The sequence below is a fragment of the Crinia signifera genome, chromosome 7 (genome assembly GCF_055691185.1).
Source record: "Crinia signifera chromosome 7, ASM5569118v1, whole genome shotgun sequence".
Taxonomy (NCBI): Eukaryota; Metazoa; Chordata; class Amphibia; order Anura; family Myobatrachidae; genus Crinia; species Crinia signifera.
In genome coordinates, this window is record NC_139223.1 from 64,534,469 (window position 1) to 64,557,775 (window position 23,307).

The 23,307-nt window shown below is 48.9% G+C and overlaps 1 protein-coding gene across 1 annotated transcript in view; it reads right to left on the reverse strand.

Annotated features, from left to right (window-relative positions):
* DNAH3 (dynein axonemal heavy chain 3) overlaps positions 1-23,307 on the reverse strand; it is a 399,027-nt gene that overhangs the window by 209,413 nt on the left and 166,307 nt on the right. The window contains exons 18-19 of the mRNA XM_083153252.1: positions 9,776-9,987; positions 6,271-6,362 (exon numbers count right to left, since the gene is read on the reverse strand). Coding sequence (XP_083009378.1) covers positions 6,271-6,362; positions 9,776-9,987 — 304 coding nt within the window. The remainder of the gene's footprint in view (positions 1-6,270; positions 6,363-9,775; positions 9,988-23,307) is intronic.

The following is a 23,307-nucleotide window of genomic DNA, read 5'->3' on the forward strand; positions in this document are numbered from 1 at the left end:
CAGGTGCAACAAGAAGGGGAAGGTACTAAACACACATGCCCAGACTTACGGGGCCAATAGGTGTCTGGAACAAACCAAGTTGCTACGCAAGGGGAGAAAATACTTTATTTTGTTTCTGTGCAGGGTAAATACTGGCTGTTTTTGCATGTAGCCCACACGTTAGATAGAATTATTTTACAATGCAATTTAGATTTCAGTTTGGCCATTCCCCACCAACCCTGATATATGTTACTTCTGCCCCACCTGCAGTACAACATGGTTTTGCCCATTTGCTTACTATTTTGCTTTGCTAAACTAATCTGAATAAGTCCCACAATCTGTATTTAAAAATAACATAGCTAAATATATACTGTATAAGATTATTATATGGTAAAGATGTTTACTACAGTTTGAATCAACATGACTAAAACATACTACATTACATTTTAACAGGTTATTGCAACAATTATTTCATTTTTTCTTCCTGTTTTCAGTCATTTCTGAATAAGATATTACTTTACATATATTATTAAATATAATCCCAGACAAATTTTGTGGGTACTCTTTACCTAGAACGGCGCCCGTCGCGGGCATCGCGGGTACATTTATGCCTGCCCGCGACGCGACCGACGCGATGCCCGCGATTTTCCCATTGAAAACCATGTTAAACCTGAAAAATCGCGTCGGTCGCGTCGCGGCCGGCCATAAACGTACCCGCGATGCCCGCGACGCGATGCTCCCGATTTCCCATAGGAAGCAATGTTAAAAGCCGCGATGTACCCGATTTTAGTGTTAAATGACTCAATCCACCCGATTTGGCCATAGGAATCAATGTTAAATGGGCTACAGAGCCCATTAACCCTTAAATGTCCCCCCAAATTTTTAACGCCACCCCACGATCAACGCCAACCCGAAGCGTGGCGAGCGCAGCGAGCCCGCGAGGGGCGGCGGTACGCGTCCTCCGACCTTTTCATGCCCTACTATCCACGTCGGCGTGGTGTGAGAATAGAATAGTGTGGCGAGCGCAGCGAGCCACCGAGCCCGAAGCGTGGCGAGCGGACGCGGATACCTTCACAGGTAAGCGCGTCCCCTCGCGGGCTTCACAGGTGTCCGTGGCCACGCGGACACCTGTGAAGCCCGCGAGGGGACGCGTATAACTGTGAAGGTATCCGCGTCCCCTCGCGGGGCTCGCTGCGCTCGCCACGCTTCGGGCTCGGTGGCTCGCTGCGCTCGCCACACTATTCTATTCTCAACTCCACGCCGACGTGGATAGTAGGGCATGAAAAGGTCGTAGGACGCGTACCGCCGCCCCTCGCGGGCTCGCTGCGCTCGCCACGCTTCGGGTTGGCGTGGATCGTGGGGTGGCGTACAAAAATTGGGGGGACATTTAAGGGTTAATTGGGGCTATTTGGGCTCTGTAGCCCATTTAACATTGATTCCTATGGGAAAATCGCGGGCATTGAGGCATTTAACGCTAAAATCGCGGTCAATCAGGCTTTTTAACATTGTTCTCTATGGGAAAATCGCGGTAATCGCGGGTACCCGATTTTGATGTACCCGCGATTTACCCGCGATTTACCCGCGATGCCGCGATTACCGCGATTTTACCCGCGATGCCCGCGATTTCAATCGTGGGCGCCGTTCTAGGTAAAGAGTACCATTTTGTGTTTAACTAATCAATGCTCAAAGCTAATTCCAGGCACAGTGTGATATATGCTTAGCTGTGTTTGTATAATATAGATAGTATGCTGGAGCACTGCAGGAAACATTACTTGTCGGGGAAAAAGACGCATTGGAAATCATTAAGAACAGGCTTACTTTCGCTAATCAAAAATCATATTCAAACAGTTCTTGTGATTACAGAGAATGGGAGATAATTACCCTCTAAAACACGGCAGAATTCATTGAATGAAAGGTGAACAATTGTTATACTTGGGATTACCAGGAAATATCAGAGGTCTGTCTGGCAATTATACATTTGTCTTCCAGTAATGACAATATTTGATTAGCCAAAGTTTAACTAAACATTGAATACCTACAGAATGATCTGCAAGAGGGAACAGATATCTGGTAATAAGAAATACAAACGGTCTAGGCCAGGGGTGGGCAAAAAGAGGCCCTCCAGCTGTTGATGAACTACACATCCCAGCATGCCTTGCCTCAGTTTTGGTCTTGCTGAAACTGATGCAAGGCATGCTGGGATGTGTAGTTCATCAACAGCTGTAGGGAGACTTATTGCCCACTCCTGGTTTAGGCCAGTGGCGTAACTATAGACCCGCCGCCTCCGCGGTGGCGGGGAGGCGCTGAGAAGGTGTGAGCGCCGGAGGGTTCTGCGGGGCTATAGTTACCCGCTGCCATCTGCCCCTGCCGCTGGCCGGTACCTCCTGCCGCCGACGCTTCTGTTGGGTCCCGGCGCCTGCAGCTAATAAAAAGTGACAATCAGAGAATGGCTGCCCCCATACAGCAGACCATTTTTAAGGTTGCTAGAGGAGGCCGCCGCCTACTCTAGCATCCTCAAAAACGGTCTGCATTATGGGGGCAGCCATTTTCTAAATGTCACTTTTTATATGCTGCAGGAGCCGGGACCTGACAGAAGTGCTTTGGTTTGGGACGCCGGTGCCAGGGATGGGGCACCATGACGTCACTCCTATGTAAAAGGACATTACCGTATATACTCGAGTATAAGTCGACCCGAATATAAGCCGAGGGGGGCTTTTTCAGCATAAAAAATTTTCTGAAAAAGTAGGCTTATACTCGACAGTGCCGAATTTCCCATTAGGCATGTGAGGCACGTGCCTAGGGGTGGCACATGTTTGGGGGCGGCACTTGGTGCTGTTAGCCTGAAATGTACCAGTAACTGCACAATATCCACTGTACTGTTCCATATTCCATGTTGTATAGAGTGTACATAGATAGGGCATGCAGATACTGTCCCTGTAATCTGTCCTACTTACTGTACTTATTCTATTCTTTCAAATGAGTGCTTATAAATAAACAATAAAAATAATACAATTAGGCAGGGGGGCGGCCATTATTGTTGTGCCTACGGGCGCCCTCACTCCTAAATCCGCCCCTGATACTCGAGTACATATGGTACTTTTCTTTGTTCCGCCGCTCTATTCCCCTGTTGAGCCGCAGTGTATGAGGTGGTGTATAATACTGGGAGTGCTGTGTATATAATGTATGAGGTGTATATAATGTATAAGGTGTATAATACAGGGGGTGCTGTGTATATAATATATGAGGTGTATAATACAGGGGGTGCAGTGTGTGTATATAATGTATGAGGTGTAAATAATGTATAAGGTGTATAATACAGGGGGTGCAGTGTATATAATGTATGAGATGATAATACAGGGGCTGCTGTGGATATATATCAAATATATGTAATAATAGGAAAGTGGGTGTGGGGAGAGGGTGTTGAGGAATTATAATTAATAAGGTACTTGTGTAGTTTCACGGCGGCACTTCCCTGCGGAACGCATCGTATGCAAATCCCATGCAAATCATATGCAAATACTGCATGCGACTTGCATACGATTTACATACGATTTGATACGCGATGCTATTTAGCATACCCCACTATCCACGTCACCCCCGAAGTGTGGCGAGCCCCACGAGGTGATGCGGTACGCGTCCTCGCGACCTGTTCATACCCCCACTATCCACGTCAGTGTGGCGAGCGATGTGAGCCACTGAGCCCGAAGCGTGGGACATGGATTACTGGACGTGTATTCCGCGTCCGCTCGCCAAGCATCAGGCTCGTTTACGCGTCCCCTTGCAGGGCTCGCCACACTTTATAAAATCAACTCCACGCCGACGAGGATAGTGGGGGTATGTCCGGGAGGACGCGTTCCGCGTCTCCTTGCGGGGCACGCTGCGAGCGCCATGCTTTGGGCTGACGTGGATAGTGGGAGTGTGCTAAATCACATTGCAGATTGTAGGACCAGCTGTGCAGCACTGTACTGCTTTACAGAATACACCGTCCAACAATCATACAGACCGTGCCTGGCTCCCTATACATGAGGTAGCTCAGTGCACCCAGCACTCACTCCATCAGCTGATTAATAGCTTCAGCTCACAGAAGGAGCCTTGAAAAAGCACACAGTCCTATCAAGCCTTTAAAGTCATTTATTTAAGCACTGTACCAGTCACATAGGCCCTTATTCAGATCTGATCGCAGTACAATTTTGTTTTCAAAATGGGCAAAACCATGTGCACTGCAGGTGGGGCAGATGTAACATGTATAGAGAGAGTTAGATTTGTGTGAGTTATTTTGTTTCTGTGCAGGGTAAATAATACTGATTGCTTTATTTTTACACCGCAATTTAGATTTCAGCTTCAACACACCTCACCCAAATGAAACTCTCTCTGCACATGTTACATCTGCCCCACCTGCAGTGCACATTTTGAGAACAAATTTGTACTGCGATCAGATCTGAATAAGGGCCATAGTGTCATTTGTTTAACAGTAAAATACCTATAACAATTATTAAACATTTTAAATAATACCATGTCCCCCACTCTGTGAATACCTCCTTTGCCATATTTACATATGATTTATATATTTTCTGACTGTAAAACCAGGTGGATAAATTCAATGAAGGGGTTACACATACCTACAGTACTCTCTTAAACGGCCGGATGTATAAGCAATGCAAAATACATCCTGCCCTGCATCGCAACAATACTAATTGCATACTGTATGTATTAACATATGTGATTAGTATTGCAAAGGACAGCTCTTGCGAAAAGAGCTGCCCTTTGCGAAGCCACTGGCACCGGGTGAGAGGGTCCCCGTGGGTCCATCTTACCACCTATGCCCGGGGATGGCTGCAGTGACCCCATGGCTCTTCCTCCTCCTCCTCCCTGCAGCTAGAAGGTAAAGTTCTGTTGCTAGGGAGGAGGAGGAGGTCACTGGGTCCAGGGAGCAGACCAAGAGGCTGCCCATACAGCAAGTGAGGGGATCCGGCGCAGACGGCGCAGGTCAGCAGGGGTCGTGGGGGATGTGGTAAGAAGCCCATAGGCTTTTGTAGGGTAATGCCATAAAAATCTGGCTTTACCCTCCACACTGAAGATAGGAACAGTGTGGGGTGGGGTCAGTGGGGTGAAGCTTTGCTAGGGTGCCGAAATGCGTTATTTAAACACATGCCCCGCTAAGCAATGCCATAAAAAATGTGTCTCTGCCTAGAAGAGAACAGGCAACATTGATGAGATTTAGGATATCAGGTCTAGGGTAATACTGTAGTTCTCAACTTCAATCTTCAAAAACACCCACAGTCAATGTTTCCAAGATTTCTTTAATCATGCCCAGGTGATTTCATCTATTTTGCTTAACCCATTGAGCGCCAAAGTTGCTGTGAGCGATCCTCAAAATATCCGCTAAAATTGCCAGCATCGCTCGCGGGATATGGTCACTGGCTCTACAAGCATTAGGTCAACAGCACTAGGTTGATATGCATTAAGGTCAACATGATTGAATGTCGACTCAAGCATTAGGTCGACATGGGGAAGGTCAAAAGGTCAAAATGTTTTTTTTTTTCACAAGCCGACATGTGCCAACAGGCAGTATTTCAAGCCCTAAAATCCATTAGGAGTACCTGCGAGTTGGGAGAATAAAATAGTGTGCCGGGCGTAGCGAGCCATGCGAGGGGACGTGGTGCACTTGTTTAGGGTCCATGTTGACGGTGTCGACATTAGGGGGGGAAGTGAAAAACCCCATGTTGACATGCATGCATTTCATGCATTTTGACCTAGTGGTGTCGACCTAGTTGTTGTTTATCCAATGATCCATACCCTCGCTCACAGCGACTGTTCTTTTAGTATAAATAAATACAATTACAGCCAAGTCAATTCATTGAAGTTTAGTTAAATATTGCACCCAAACAAAGAACAGTCGCTGTGAGCGGCGCTGGCAGGATACTATAACGGATAACGGATATTTTGAGGATCTCTCACAGCAACGTTGGCACTCAAAGGGTTAATAAAAAGGTTTGCTTGGCCATTCGTCACACCTACAGTATTCCCTTGGAACTCAAGGGGTTAATCAGTAATTATCCCACAACTTCCCACTGAAGGAAATCCTGAAAACATGACCTGTTAGTAGTATTTGAGGACCAGAGTTGAAAACCACTGGTCTAGGTGAAGAGATGAGATGGGTAAAAGGCTATAATTCAATATAATATAGTATCATTTTTTTTTTATGTACAGTATTTTGGTCTATAGAAATCCACACAACAGCTTCAATAGCCTTATTTCTGTTAATAAAAAAACACTATGATGATGTCTTACGTCTCTATAAATTTGGACAATCCATACTCCAGCATGTTAATGAGCGATGTATCGGGTGTAGGAGTGATATCAAATCCTACAATTTCACTGATCTGAATGGGGGGGGACAAAAATTAGCCATTAAAATAAATTATTTAGAGAGAAAGATAATATTTTAAATAATTTAAAATAACACACAAAACAATTATATACACTTATAGGCTAAATACTACTCCTACTACTATCTTTCAGATCATAGTAAAGAAAAATATTAAAAACATAACTCTTTAGGGCTTGCCCACAAGTGTGAACTGGGATAACAGGTAAAACAAATACATTTTTCCACGTGATGTGCACTTTTAGAGGGGAAATTTACTAAGAAAAATGAGTGAAAAAAATTGTATTTTCATACAAAAATAAGATTTATTTTTTGTGCGTATATGTATTTTTGGCATAGTAAATGCCCAAAATACGTATACGCACAAAAAAAAATCGGATTTTAGTAAATTTTCATATTCGTATTGATGGGACATTCGTATTTGGCGAGCCGACTTTCTCGGCTCCTGATTGGCCGCTAGGTGGCCAATAGACTCATTCGGAGGAGAGGCGCGGAAGATGAACATTCTGCGCTTCTCCTGTTCGCTGGTGCCGGGTGTCGTTTTGTTATTTTGCCACGCACCGGAGGACTACTGCGGAGAGAATAGGACAGATCAACGCCGGAGGAGACCTGTGAGTAGAATTTCCTTCCACAGGTCCCCTATGGATTTTGCCGGACCCCTGGACCCTGGAGCCGGACGTCCCCGGACCCAGGGACCTACCTACGGGCTCAAGATAGGTAAGTATCAGTGTGTGTGTGGGCATTGGATGTAATAAAGCTTTATTTTTCGTGCGTGTTTATTTAACTTTTTTTACTACTGTGAAACTACAAGTGCCAGCAGGCCCTTTAATGCCCCGCATGCTGGAACTTATGGTTCTCCAAGTCCCAGCTTGCGGGGGAGGCTTGCTGGGACTCCACAGTATTAAACAATAGTTGTATCTATTTTTTTACACAAAGATCCCACTCCGAGCAGGTAGGGATACGCACAGGGTCACCGGGGACAGCACCAGGCTTCAGCCTGGTCAGGTAAGTCCTGGAGGGGGTGACCCCTTTATTGGGAGGGTCCCCACTCCCCCAGGGCCCCTGGCCAGGCTGACTGGTCAGTAGGGTTTATGCTTTGGCCGCGGGACCTTATCTAATAAGTGCCCCCGGCTGTGGCATTACCCTGCTGGCTTGTTGGGCCTGGGGCTGGTTCTTAAAATACGGGGTACCCCTGGTCATTTTGTCCCCCGTATTTTGGGAACCAGCCCCGGCCCTGGAGCCTGGGACTGGTTTTAAAAAATCAGCGAAGCCCTATTTGCCGGGTTTCCTAATTTTTTATTACCAGCCCCGGCTCTTTCAGCCTGGTGCTGGTTACGGCTGTGGGGGGGACCCCACACCATTTTTTTTCATTTATTTATTTATTTTACACATTGCAGCCCGACATTTCGGTCCTTGATAATGGTCCTTTTTTTTTACCCTATTGTCACACTCTGAACCTTCTGTCACTCTCTCTGTCCTGACCACAGTGTCTTCCACACCACTGCAGATTACAGCATCAGCAGCCAACCACAGCCTCCTTCATACAGCCGCCAATTAACCCAGCCTCCTTGTCCACACCGCCAATCACAGCCTAAGGTAAGGGGATCTTCCCCTGCTGCCTTCTTTCTCCCACCTCTATGTCCCTGCTGTCGCTCTCCCTGCTGTCACTTTACCTGCTGTCTCTCGCTTCCTTTCCCTCTCCCTGATGTCTCTGTCCTTATGTCCATGCTGTCATTCTCTCTGTCCTAACTATTGCCTCCTTCTCTTCTGTACTGCTGCAGATCACTGTCTCCGCCAACCACAGTCAAGTCACTGGCACTGACCGCACCCAGACTCCTCATCTGCATCGCCAATCACAGCCCAAGGTATATCTTACCCTACTGCCTTTCTCTCTCCCACCTGTATGGCCCTGCTGCTACCTGTATTGCCCTGTATGGCCCTGCATGACCCTATTGTCACTCTCTGAACCTTCTGTCACTCTCTCTGTCCTGACCAAAGCCTCTTCCACACGACTGCAGATTACAGCCTCAGCCGCCAACCACAGCCTCCTTCATACAGCCACCAATGAACCCAGCCTCCTTGTTTACACCGCCAATCACACCCTAAGGTAAGAGGATCTTCCCTTGCTGCCTTCTTTCTCCCACCTATATGTCCCTGCTGTCACTCTCCCTGCTGTCATTCTCCCTGCTGTCACTTTACCTGCTCTCTCTCTCTTCCTTTCCCTGATGTCTTTCTGTCCCTATGTCCATGCTGTCACTCTCTCTGTCTTACTACAGCCTCCTTCTCTCCTGTACTGCCGCAGATCACTGTCTCCACCTACCACAGCCAAGTCACTGCCACTGACCACAACCTCCCCCATGCCGCCACCGCACCCAGACTCTTCATCTGCCTCGCCAATCACAGCCCAAGGTAAATCTTACCCTACTACCTTTCCCTCCCACCTATATGGCCCTGCTGTCACTCTATCCCTGGCATAATGTGATTTTTGTCTCATTCCATGTGGCATAATATGAATTCTATCTCATTCCATGGGAATTTTGGCTCATTCCATGTGGCTTAATGTGTAAGGGACACAAGTACTACATAGTATAAGGGATCCTACTATTGTGATGCAACATGTGTAAGGGGTATAGAACACTACACATAAGGACATGCCCCTTCTGAGTGGCCCCATCCCCTTTTCTGGAGTGTGCCGCGCCTACGGCGTGTGCATCATTACAACCTTCACTTTTACACCTCCCCGCTTCAACCACTATATATATATATATATATATATATATATATATATATATATATACACATATATATATATATATATACATATATAATGTCCACTGTTGGTCGGCACTCGCTATAATGGTGAATCCAGGTGCACTCCACAATAGAAGGTAGAAATCCAAAATAAAGAGACACTCCGTTGTAGTGAATAAATGAAGGCTGTATTGTAGCGCTACAATACAGCCTTCATTTATTCACTACATCGGAGTGCCTCTTTATTTTGGATTTCTATATACATATATATATATATATATATATATATAGAGAGAGAGAGAGAGACACTATGGCTGTGTCTGTATTATCTGGGGGTCACTAATGCTGTGTGTGTGTGTGTGGGGGGGGGGGGGGGGGGGCACTACCATTTATGTTGCTTCCGGGCACTTGATATGAACTTACTCCCCTGAATCTGTTGGCAAAGATATTGAAGCTCCCTCTGATAATACAATATGAAATCTGCAGAGATATTAAGCTCTTTATACAAAATGAGTTAAGACCGTATTATGTATGAGTGAATATTTATAGAAAGAAAAAAAACTAAGCCTTTCTGAAGTTATTAGGCTTCACATATAAAAACTATTATGTTTTATTGGGGACATTGATGTGCAGATTAAATGAAGACTAAAGCGGCACCTGTTCCCAGTGTCTGTTCTTCATGCCACGGTTGCAGATGACAGAAATGATGGGTAAATGCACTTTGAACTTCTCAATTTTGAACTTCACACTTTCTGATACTCGTCTGGGTCCTGCTAAGTCAGCAAAACTCTTAGCCAGCTTGTACATCGTTCTCCACATATTCCCCACTTCTTCTGTGACGTCCTCAGCATTTATTTCCTGTAAGGGATCTGTTATACAGGATAAAATGCTATTTAGCATAATATTCATAATATTATATTAGCCATGTTTATGCACTTTCCCTAGTTCTTACAATGATTCATGTTGCTCTCTGATATTAAAAGAGCGTGCAATCTGATTTGAGCTACTGGAGGAGATAAGGACACAAACGTACATTCATTCATATCTGGTGAGCACGTCCAAATATAGGCTTGGGATAAGACTCACAGACATCTAAAGCACATGGTGGAAGCACTTATTCCCAAGCAACCATACAGTGGCGTAGCCACCGTGCGGCAGACCCCACGGGGGCTTGAAGGAGCAAACGCCAGCGGGGTCTGTAGTGGGCGCCAGAGGAGCAGATGATGTGACCCCCCTGATGCCCGGCGCTCACTCCATGTAACTCGGGATGCTGCTGCCCGGAGCTCCCTCCCCGCTGCTCAGCACTCCCTCCATGTAACCGGTCCGCTGCTGCCCGGCGCTCCCTCCCCGCTGCTCGGCACTCCCTCCATGTAACCTGGCACCCTGTTGCCCGGCACTCCCTCCCCATCTTCCTCCAGGAGTCCCACCATCGCAGCCTCCATACGACCCGCCACCTCAGCCTCCTCCAGGGGACCCGCTGCCTCATCCTCCAAGGGAGCCCCAGCCTCCATGCAACCCGCCGCCTCATCCTCCTCCACAGGACCCTCCTCAGCATCCTCCACGGGACCCGCTGCACTGACCATCAGAACACCTGCTGCTGCCAGCTACCTTAGGTACTGAACACCTTGTGTATATTTAAAATGAAGAAGGGGAGTGTGCGGTGTTCAGTGCAACACACGTGGGTTGGTGGGGGGGCGCACTGTTACGCCACTGCACCCATACATATTTCTCCTTTCTTATCCTCCCAAATCTTTCTATACACCACTCTCCCATATTTTGGTCCTAATATTGGCCCTTATTCTGGTTCACTCGCAAAGGAAAATTCCTTCTGAAATGGACAAAACCATGTGCACTGCAGGGGGGGCAGATGTAACATGCAGAAAGAATTCTATTTAGGTGGGGTTTTTCTTGAAAGTGAGATCTATATTGCAGTGTTAAAAAAAGAAAAAGAAAAGCATTATTGTCCCTGCTCGGGAAAAAAAGCCTATGGGCTTCTAAGGCAACCCCTCACCGCCCCGCATCGACCCTCACAGCCCCGCACCGACCCCCCCTCACCTGTGTCCAGGCAGCACAGAGCTGGGCTGCCTGGACCTGTGACCTCCTCCTCCCTGCACTGTACATCCTCTTCCGGGTGCAGGGAGGAGGAGAGCCCGGCGCAACAGCTCCAGGCCGGGTAAGAGAGGGAGCGGGGAGCCGCCGGGACCCGCCGCTCATCGCCAGGTCAACGCAAAAGGCAGCTCTTAACGCAAGAGCTGTCTTTTTTTCATAATTATTGCATATGTTAGATCATATGCAATAAATATGTTTGCGGTAGCCGGCGATGGGCGGCGGAATAGGGGTGAGGATGTAAGAGCATCCCCCCCCCTGTGTCTCTCAGCTGTCGCTCACCCTTCACTCTGTGCCACTAAGCTGTCTCCCCCTTCACTCTGTGCCTCTCAGCTGTTTCCCCCTTCACTTTGTGCCTCTTAGCTGTTTCCCCCTTCACTCTGTGTCTCTCAGCTGTCCCCACCTTCACTCTGTGCCTCTCAGCTGTCCCACCTTCACTCTGTGCCTCTAAGCTGTTGCCCACCCTTCACTCTGTGCCTCTCAGCCATCTCCCCCTTCACTCTGTGCCTCTCAGCTGTCCCCCCTTCATTCTGTGCCTCTCAGCTGTCCCCCCTTCACTCGGTGCCTCTCAGCTGTTGCCCACCCTTCACTCTTCACTCTGTGCCACTCAGCCATCTCCCCCTTTACTCTGTGCCACTCTGCTGTCTCCCCCTTTACTCTGCACTTCTCAGCTGTTGCCCACCCTTCACTCTGTGCCTCTCAGCTGTCTCCCCCTTCACTTTGTGCCTCTCAGCTTTTGCCCACCCTTCACTCTTCACTCTGTGCCTCTCAGCTGTCTCCCCCTTTACTCTGTGCCACTCTGCTGTCTCCCCTTCACTCTGTGCTTCTCAGATGTTTCCCCCTTCACTCTGTGCCTCGCAGCTGTTTCCCCCTTCACTCTGTGCCACTCAGCTGCCCAACCTTCACTCTGTGCCACTAAGCTGTTGCCCAATCCTCACTCTGTGCCTCTCAGCCGTCTCCCCCTTCACTCTGCACTTCTCAGCTGTTGCCCACCCTTCACTCTGTGCCTCTCAGCTGTCTCCCCCTTCACTCTGTGCCTCTCAGCTTTTGCCCACCCTTCACTCTTCACTCTGTGCCTCTCAGCCATCTCCCCCTTTACTCTGTGCCACTCTGCTGTCTCCCCCTTTACTCTGTGTCTTTCAGCGGTCCTCCCTTCACTCTGTGCCTCTCAGATGTTTCCCCCTTCACTCTGTGCCTCGCAGCTGTTTCCCCCTTCACTCTGTGCCACTCAGCTGCCCCACCTTCACTCTGTGCCACTAAGCTGTTGCCCAATCCTCACTCTGTGCCTCTCAGCCGTCTCCCCCTTCACTCTGTGCCACTCTGCTGTCTCCCCCTTTACTCTGCACTTCTCAGCTGTTGCCCACCCTTCACTCTGCGCCTCTCAGCTGTCTCCCCCTTCACTCTGCGCCTCTCAGCTGTCTCCCCCTTCACTCTGTGCCTCTCAGCTGTCTCCCCCTTCACTCTGTGCCTCTCAGCTTTTTCCCACCCTTCACTCTGTGCCTCTCAGCTGTCTCCCCCTTCACTCTGTGCCACTCAGCCGTCTCCCCCTTTACTCTGTGCCACTCAGCTGTCTCCCCCTTTACTCTGTGTCTTTCAGCTGTCCCCCCTTCACTCTGTGCCACTCAGCTGTCTCCCCCTTCACTCTGTGTCTCTCAGCTGTCTCCCCCTTCACTCTGTGCCTCTCAACTGTCTCCCCCTTCACTCTGTGCCTCTCAGCTGTCTCCCCCTTCACTCTGTGCCTCTCAGCTGTCCCCCTCTTGGTATTTTAACACATTGACTAATTTTAAGTATATAATATTCTGTAATGTTTTAGTTTAAGCAATTTTTTTCTGCTACTCTCATTGTTTACCAGCCAGCTGACTAAGCCCTGCCCCCATTACTAAGCTACAGCCAGAAACAACCTTCCCTAAAAGCAGGGAAGCTCAGTCTCACAGTTACAGGTATGTCTACTTATATCTGACCTATAGATTATGTAGTATTATATATTATAGAAGACTGCTTTCGGTACTTGTTTCCTAGCACGGCCACACCGATTTCCATCGGGGTGGTCGTGTCGGAAAAATTGCGTCGATCGCATCGCATGCGATTTGGTCGCATGCAATGCGACCGAAGCGACCGACCTGATTTTTTAATTGAATCAAATGTGAATAGGGTCCCTGGGACCCGATTTTACATTGGATTCAATGTAAAATATTCCCTAGACCCCCAAATTTTACAACGTAAACCCCACCCCACTATAGACGTCAACCCGAAGCGTGGCGAGCGCAGCGAGCCCGCGAGGGGCGGCGGTGCGCGTCCTCTGACCTTTTCATTCCCCTACTATCCACGTCCGCGCGGAGTTGAGAATATATAGTGTGGCGAGCGCAGCGAGCCACCGAGCCCCGCGAGGGGACGCGTATAACTTCACAGGTATACGCGTCCGCTCGCCACGCTTCAGGCTCGGTGGCTCGCTGCGCTCGCCACACTATATATTCTGAACTCCACGCCGACGTGGATAGTAGGGGAATGAAAAGGTCGGAGGACGCGCACCGCCGCCCCTCGCGGGCTCGCTGCGCTCGCCAAGCTTCGGGTTGGCGTATATCGTGGGGTGACGACGGGGCCATATATAATGTGAAATGGGTCATATTGGCCCATTTCACATTTTCACATTTTTTACTATGTGAGATGGACTTAATCAAGTCCATCTCATCTTGTGCCATTATAATGGCACAAGACCGACGCGATGCTCCCGATTTCAATGTTAAAAAATATTTTAACATTGAAGCCTATGGCAAAATCGGGGGCATTGCGTCGGTCGCGTCGGGACCAATGTTAATGGTCCCGACCGACGCGATGCCCCCGATTTTTCCTTTGCCGGCAAAATGGACCTGATTTCAAAGGAAATTGGGTCCATCGCGGGGAGCGTGTACCTTAACTTAAAGGTACACGATCCCAAAGATTGTGGCCTTGCTAGGCAGGGGAGCCGAGAGAGGGGGGGAGCGGGTATTAATTACCCGGGCCCACGCTTGCTGAAGGGGCCCCGCAGGGTCCCTGGTCTGACCCCTCCCTTCCCCCTCCATCCCTCCCGGGTAGCAACAGTAGCACACACTTCTACAGCATGTGCTGTGCTGACAGCAGGCTCAGCATGAGCATCTCACTGACAGCACAGCACATGCTGTAGGTGTGTGCTGCTTCTGAGATTACAGTTTTTAGAGTTTTCTTTCACCCTATTCTAAACATTTCGGGGGTGTGGCCTAAGTGTGGGAGGTATCCACAACACACACTTATGCCACGCCCCCAAAATTTTACCGGGGCCCGGCATTCCTCTCGGCTGCCCTGGTGCTAGGAAACAAGTACCCTGCTTTCTTCTAAATTCAGGACATACAGATGGAGCTGCTATCTGTCAGTACGCCAGCTCGCCATATCAGAAAAGCTGGCAGAACTGGCGGACAGCGCATGGCGGAGACAGAGACACGCGAGCATCTCACATGCTGGCGAGTCCTATTGGAAAAAATGGGGAGCTGAAGCGTCTCTCGCGTACCCCATTCTTGACCAATTGCATGACGATATCTGTAATGTATCAATTTTGGATCTATTTGGGTATTTTATAGAACAATACGTTTTTTTTTTTTTTAATAATACCTTTCTTAGCTCAGACCATGGTCATTATAAACTGTGTTTTACACTTTCACTACTTTCACACTGAGGTTTCTCTTTGTTCTGTATCGTTATGTGTATTGCAGTACATACTGGCCATGATCCTCTCGCTCTTCCTATTCTACCCCTTTCCTATGTCCTCTCTTCATGGTTTGCACAATAAAAGATGGCCTTCTACTATTTTTGTGTCGTTGTGTCTGTATAACATCTGTATTATACAAAAAAAAATCTTTATAAAAAAGCTTTTTCAGTACGAGCAATATGACTAAATTATTGTGCATGGTTCCATACAACCTGTGATGGAACAGAAATACATATGAAAACCTGTGCATTAAAATTCCATTTAATATACATCTGTAATTGATAAATGGGAAGCAGAAGAACTCAATAAATGCCTTTTTTTACGGTGTCCTTAGTTGAATATTTAACCAGAACGTTTCAGAAAATGGTAATACTAGCTAAGCCCGCTGGAGGCATACGATGTAGTTTCACTGACTGCCATCAGATGGCAGTGTTTCAGTTACACACGGACACTATATATATATATAGATATATATATATCTATATATATATAGAAATATATATATATATCTATATATATATATCTATATATATTCATTCCTTTTAGGCGGCACTCTGATGTCTTTTAGAAGAATTTAAGACCACACAGGTTTCATTATCAAGATCTTTCGAGATTTATTCTCGTCATCAGGATGCTGATGACGAGAATAAATCTCGAAAGATCTTGATGATAAAATCTGTGTGGTCTTAAATTCCTCTAAAAGACATCAGAGTGCCGCCTAAAAGGAATATATGTATGCCACCCCTGATGTGGAGTTGAGCTGAGGAGGGCACCTGGTGCACCATACACCTATTCAAGCGAAGGAGTGCCAGCTATTTTCTTATATATATATATATATATATATATATATAAAAATATATATATATATATATATATATAAATATATATATATATATATATATATACATACATACACTAGGTGATGCATCGCGCCCTATGGGCGCTCTTCACACCGGCGTAAGGGGCTGCGCCCCCTTAATTTGTGAACGTTTGTATTGTGAGAAATATGTTTAGAATTGTATGAAAGATGGCCTGTATTGCAACTTGAGTTATAGATGAAATGTGTTAAATAGAGAGCATATGATGAGGAAGGGGGTGGGTATTGTTTTGTTTAATTAAAAAGCGGTTACTGAGTAAGATGCACATTGATAGTGTGGAGGGTACAGTGACATTTGTGTGTGTGTGTGCGTGTTGTTTAGGTGTGTGTGCAATAGTATAGTAGGGTGTTTTTGAGTCAGCGGCTCCCCACTGGCGGAGGTCACCAAAAGTGGCCCTGGAAAATTTCTGGAAGTGGCCTCATGTGGGCAGCACCAAATCAAAATGGGCGGGGCCAGCATAACAGTAGGCGGGGTTACTACATCAGTATACCTGCGAACTTGAAGCTAAAAGGTGAGCGTGTTTCTACCTATTCACATGCATTGCACAGAACCAAACAATTCGGCCACGGACACTGCAGAAAACAGGGCTGATTACTTTGAATACATATACTTAAACATATGTATATGAAGTTTTCAGCCCATGTATAATTCTGAACAATGGGAGGAGGGAGAGCACCTCTCAGGGAGGGGGAACATGTTCCTGAGCTCACCTCCTAAAGCCTTAAGGGGTGTACACATGGGGCGATTTCAGACCCTTTTCTAAGGTATCTGACTAGATCACCTTCGCTTGCCACAACTTTATTAAAGGTAATAGATGGTGGCGTGGACACAGGAGGGTAGAGGCTTGGACCCAGGGTGGTGGGGTGGTACACTGAGTGGCGCTGCTTCATCTATATCAAATTCCTTTGCCCCTAAAGGTGGTGAAAACAACCCCACTATATGTACAGTATATACTTATTTATTTCAAGTACAGTTGGAGCCGTTTTCATTCAACCCAACTATGCGGCATGTCTGCCCGTCTTGACGAACCATTAGCTGAGACACGCATGCTTGACACTTGCGCACCACATTCGTGGCAATGGGACACGCAAGCATGTAGTAGTAGTGATGCGTAATGCCCACACCAGATGCCGACAGTAGTAGCGCTTCTTATACCTAATGCCCACGCCAAATGCCGACAGTAGTAGCGCTTCTTATACCTAATGCCCACGCCAGATGCTGACAGTAGTAGCGCTTCTTATACCGAATGCCCACGCCAGATGCAGACAGTAGTAGCGCTTCTTATACCTAATGCCCACGCCAGATGCCGACAGTAGTAGCGCTTCTTATACCTAATGCCCACACCAGATGCCGACAGTAATAGCGCTTCTTATACCTAATGCCCACGCCAGATGCTGACAGTAATAGCGCTTCTTATACCTAATGCCCACACCAGATGCAGAGAGTAGTAGCGCTTCTTATACCTAATGCCCACACCAGATGCTGACAGTAATAGCGCTTCTTATACCTAATGCCCACGCCAGATGCTGACAGTAATAGCGCTTCTTATACCTAATGCCCACACCAGATGCCGACAGTAATAGCGCTTCTTATACCTAATGCCCACACCAGATGCAGACAGTAGTAGCGCTTCTTATACCTAATGCCCACGCCAGATGCCGACAGTTATATCGCTTCTTATACCTAATGCCCACGCCAGATGCCGACAGTAATAGCGCTTCTTATACCTAATGCCCACACCAGATGCAAAGAGTAGTAGCGCTTCTTATACCTAATGCCCACACCAGATGCAGAGAGTAGTAGCGCTTCTTATACCTAATGCCCACGCCAGATGCCGACAGTTATATCGCTTCTTATACCTAATGCCCACACCAGATGCAGACAGTAATAGCGCTTCTTATGCCTAATGCCCACACCAGATGCTGACAGTAATAGCGCTTCTTATACCTAATGCCCACACCAGATGCAGACAGTAATAGCGCTTCTTATACCTAATGCCCACACCAGATGCAGACAGTAATAGCGCTTGTTATACCTAATGCCCACACCAGATGCTGACAGTAATAGCGCTTCTTATACCTAATGCCCACACCAGATGCAGACAGTAGTAGCGCTTCTTATACCTATTGCCCACACCAGATGCAGACAGTAATAGCGCTTCTTATACCTAATGCCCACACCAGATGCTGACAGTAATAGCGCTTCTTATACCTAATGCCCACACCAGATGCTGACAGTAATAGCGCTTCTTATACCTAATGACCACACCAGATGCGGACAATAATAGCGCTTCTTATACCTAATGCCCCCACCAGATGCAGACAGTAATAGCGCTTCTTATACCTAATGCCCACGCCAGATGCAGACAGTAGTAACGATTCTTATACCTAATGCCCCCACCAGATGCAGACAGTAATAGCGCTTATTATACCTAATGCCCACGCCAGGTGCCAACAGTAGTAGCGCTTCTTATACCTAATGCCCACACCAGATGCAGACAGTAGTAGTGCTTCTTATACCTAATGCCCACACCAGATGCAGACAGTAGTAGCGCTTCTTATACCTAATGCCCACACCAGATGCAGACAGTAGTAGCGCTTCTTATACCTATTGCCCACACCAGATGCAGACAGTAGTAGCGCTTCTTATACCTAATGCCCACACCAGTTGCCGACAGTAGTAGCGCTTCTTATACCTAATGCCCACACCAGAAGCAGACAGTAGTAGCGCTTCTTATACCTAATGCCCACACCAGATGCAGACAGTAGTAACGCTTCTTATACCTAATGCCCACACCAGATGCAGACAGTAGTAGCGCTTCTTATACCTATTGCCCACACCAGATGCAGACAGTAGTAGCGCTTCTTATACCTAATGCCCACACCAGATGCCGACAGTAGTAGCGCTGCTTTTTCCTAATCCCCACGCCAGCTGCTGACAGACGTAGTGCTGCCTATACGTAACGCCCACACCAGCTGCCTACAGTAGTATCGCTGCCTATATGTAACACCCACACCAGATGCCGACAGTAGTAGCGCTGCCTATACGTAATGCCCACACCAGCTGATGACAGATGTAGCGCTGTCTATATGTAACACCCACACCAGCTGCCGACAGTAGTATCGCTGCCTAAATGTAACGCCCACATCCGCTGTTGACAGTAGCGCTGCCTATATGTAACGTCCACATCCGCTGCCGACAGTAGCGCTGCCTATATGTAACATCCACATCCGCTGCCGACAGTAGCGCTGCCTATATGTAACGTCCACATCAGTTGCCGACAGTAGCGCTGCCTATATGTAACGTCCACATTCGCTGCCGACAGTAGTGCTGCCTGTATGTAATGCCCACTTCAGCTGCCGACAGTACTATGCTGCTTTTACAGATGGAGCCAGCCTCATTGTCCCGGACACTCGCATGTCCATTGCCGGGAATGGGGCGGGCAAGCATCAGAGACACACACATGCCAGGATCCCCAGCGCACCACGGTGATTGGCGCGCCGGGGACAGGTACAATGAGGATGGCTCCATCTGGACATCATTTACTGATAGTACTACTTGTTCTCACACACTTTTTTTTTTTACCTTCAATTCTGTGGCAGCTCATCCTCTCCTGTCATCAGCCAGGACATCCCTGCTAGTATGCTCCGGTGTAGCTCCGCCCCCTCGCCCCGTGTGGCTCCGCCCACCCATCCCGTGTAGCTCCGCCCCCTATTCAGTGTCTGTTATAGGGCCTACACACATCCCGATTTTGGCCAGAGATATAGCATGCCAGATTTAGCATAGCAGATTTCCTTTGAGCACAAAATCATCTATATTGCTTAGAACGTGCAAAATGTGTCAACGATATGCCTCAGCGATTCTGCTTAGCGATTTAAGCATGCCAGATTGACACCACACAAAAGGCACCCGATATGCAGGGTCTTGCTAAACGATTTTGCTAGATTGATGGGACATGCTCATTCTTCATCTTAATGCGATTTAGACGCGCGGGGCCGCGCATCTATATCGGTTTAGCCCCCCCACACACACCGATGTATGCTTAGTTTCTAAGCGACCTTGCTAAATCGCTTAGAAAATGGCACAAAATCGGCATGTGTGTAGGCCCCATTAGACTGACACTGATGTAGTTAAAGGGGGGTTGGGACTTGGGAGGGACATGGGAGCTGGGAACTGGGAAGGAGCTTCAGGATGCTGACGCTGCTGCCTGTCTGTAGTGTGACAGGCAGCAGCAGCCACGCACTCAAAGCAGCAGCAACAGGGGGGTGGTGGGGGCTCTCTGCTCCTCCGCCTCTGACTCCCCTGGACTCTTTCGATGTTGTGCCCAATCCTCCTGTGGCACCCCCTGCTGTCTTTCCAGCCGCAGCTCCACCACGTGTTGAGCTGCTGCTGGTATTTGCTCGCCTGGCCTCCTCTCCTCTCACATACATGTTTTCAGCCTCAGGGTCGGCCGGCCTCCCGGGAAACTTCCCGGTGCCTTTAATGGCCAATCCGCCCCTAGTCAAGACATAGGAAAACAGGAGGCTGGGTAGTGATAGGGGTGCGTGGGCATAAGAGGTACTAAAGAGAATTGTGGGGGACACTGTGCAGCTTCTGCTAGTGGGTGAGGGTCCAGCGTGGCAGCACAGGAGTACAGGACGGTGGCCCTGAGTCAATGGGCGGTATTCAATGAGAATACCTGCGAGGTGCAGCGAATCCTTTTTAGGATTCGCTGCACATTCGCCACGTTCCGGAGCCGGCGGGCTCCGGTATTCAACGTGTCAGGGGCTCGCTGCCCCTGACCGGCGAATATGAGCTCCTGCGGCGATTGCCGCAGGGAGCCTGAGGACGGTGCCAGGCAGAGAGATGGTAGTCTCTCTGCCTGCCCCAGAACTTTGTGGGGGGTAGGTGGGCTCCCCGGGTGCCAGGCAGCACAGGCTGCCCCCCGGGGGTGCCAGCAGGGGGGCGTATATTCACTACACACGATCGTAAGGATCGGGTGCAGTGAATATATGAATATGTAATGAGCGGCTCGGCTCCGGCGCCCCCTGCTGGATGCTGTGTAAAAAGTAAAAAAAAAATATATATTTTTTTAAATTAAATATATATTCATGTGCTTACAGCACATGAATAAAAATAGCATGCCCCTCCTCAGAATAAAATTCCTGATTTTTTTACACCAAATGTAAAAAACAAAACACTTCACCATAAAAAGATAGCGATTGCTACTCGGTGAATCATGGTGAAAAAAACCTTGAAATGTATTCGCCATGTGGTCATTGAATAGGGTGATTCACCGTTTTAGTCAGAAATTCGCCAAACAGCACAAATTCGCCATAAAAACATGGCGAATCAGGCTCATTGAATACCGCCCAGTGTCTCCTCTTACTGGGTGGGAGTTAGGGTGCATGAGAGCAGTAGGCTGGGCGGTAAAGCATGATAGGGGAATGTGGGCAACACAGGGTGAGCGTGTCCCCACTGGCGGAAGTTACGGGGCAGGAGAACAGAAGGCAGGGCAGTGATAGGGTTGTGTGGGCATGAGGGGTAGTAAAGGTTTTTGGCTGTTGCAGAGTAGGGATGGCCATTGGTGCAGACGCCATCGATGGTTGGCATTGATGGCGCACCCTGCCATCGATAGTAGTAAAATATTACTTGGATAACCATCTTTGTTATAGCTATCGATGGTCATCCATTATATCTGACTGAATAGGCCGTGGGTCAATCTGAACTCGGTGGCAGGACTTCCGGGGCGGAGCTACGCTCCATGTCCCGGCACCTTAAAATTTTTTTTAAACTTGATTGGTTCTCCTTTGCCATCGATGGAGGGAAACAATCTGGACCTCCCACATCGATGGCAAAAGTATTCAACATTGGCCATAAACCATCGATGATTTGAAATCATTGATGGTCGATGGGCATCCCTAGAACTGGAGGAGGGTGGGGGACAGTATGCAGCTCCCGGCAGTGGGTGAGGGTGCACGAGAGTAGGAGGCTGTATAATAGTGGTGTGTGGGCAAGACATTGATAAAAGTTGTGGTGCTGGTGCAGAGGACCGTGGGGATACTTCTGGCTTCTGGCAGTGGGGGAACCTGCAGCGCGGCAGCAAGGGCCGGATTTCCCACCTAGGGGCGGCACCTTCTTGTGGCGGTACAGGATCCCCCATTCTTCCGTGAAATGCGGGAGTGGGGTCGTGGGGGTCCGCTGGGGGGGGGGGGGGGAATTGCAGGAAGACGGCCGGGTGGGTCCGCAAATTGCGGGGGTCCGCTGGGGAGGGGAATTGTGTGAAGGGGGATGGGCGGGTCCACAAAATGCGGGAGGGGGGCGCGGTGGTCCAGGAAACGGGGGGGGAGGTGGCCCGCAAATTGTGTGGGGGGGTGGGTTACGTGAATCACGGGAGGGGGGGGGGGGGGTCGTGGGGGTCCGTGAAACGCGGGAGGGCGCGGGGTGTGTGTGTGAATTGTGGGAAGGGGGGTCGTGGGAGACCGCGAATTGCGGGAGGGGGGGTTGTGGGGGGCCGTGAATCGCGGGAGGGGGGCACAAATCGCTGGGGGGGTCGCGGGGTTCCGCGAATTGCGGGAGGGCGCAGGGGGGCGTGAATAGTGGGAAGGGAGGGTCGCGGAGGTCTGCGAATTGCAGGAGGGGAAGTTGTGGGGGTCTGTGAATCGAGGGTGGGGGCACGAATCGTTGGAGGCGGGGTTCGCGAATAGTGTGAGGGGGCGCCGTGAATCACGGGGGGGGGGCGTGAATCGCGGGAAGGGGGGCAGGGGGTCCGCGAATCATGGGAGGGGGGGTGCAGGGTGTGTGTGTGCTGTGAATTGCGGGAGGGGCCCGAGAATCGTGGGGGGGGGGGGGTCGCGAGGGGGTGTGTGTCACCTGGTGGCTGTGGAGTAATGGTGGATGTACTGTATCCCTGGCTGGGCGGGGGGAGGTGATGTCAAGGGGGTGGTGGTGTGTATCACACTGGTCTTTTCCCTAGGGGGGGCGGGTTTGTGTATCCTGCTGGGCTGGGAACATTATACACATAGAACACTGGTCTTTTCCCTAGGGGGGGGGGCGGGGGGGCGGGTTTGTGTATCCCGCTGGGCAGGAACGTTATACACACAGGGGATGAGTGACAGATCTGGCTAAATATATAAGATAAATATATATTTTTTACACTTTTATCAGCTCAATGCCCACCGCACAGGGGCATTGGGGACAGCCCAAGGCTTCAGCCTGGGTAGGTAAATTCTGGAGGGGGGACCCCTTCATTTGGGGGGTCCCCACTCCCCCAGAACCCCTGCCCAGGCTGACCGGTCAGTGGGTTAATTCTTTGGCCGGGCGACTTGTATAAAAAATCTCCCCCATGGCTGTTACCCTGCTGGTTGGACCTGGTGCTGGATCTTAAAATACGGGGGACCTCCTAGTCATTTTGTCCCCCGTATTTTGGGAACCAGGACCGGCCCTTGAGCCTGGTTTTAAAAAATCAGTGGAACCCTACTCGATTGTTTCCATGTTTTATTAAAACC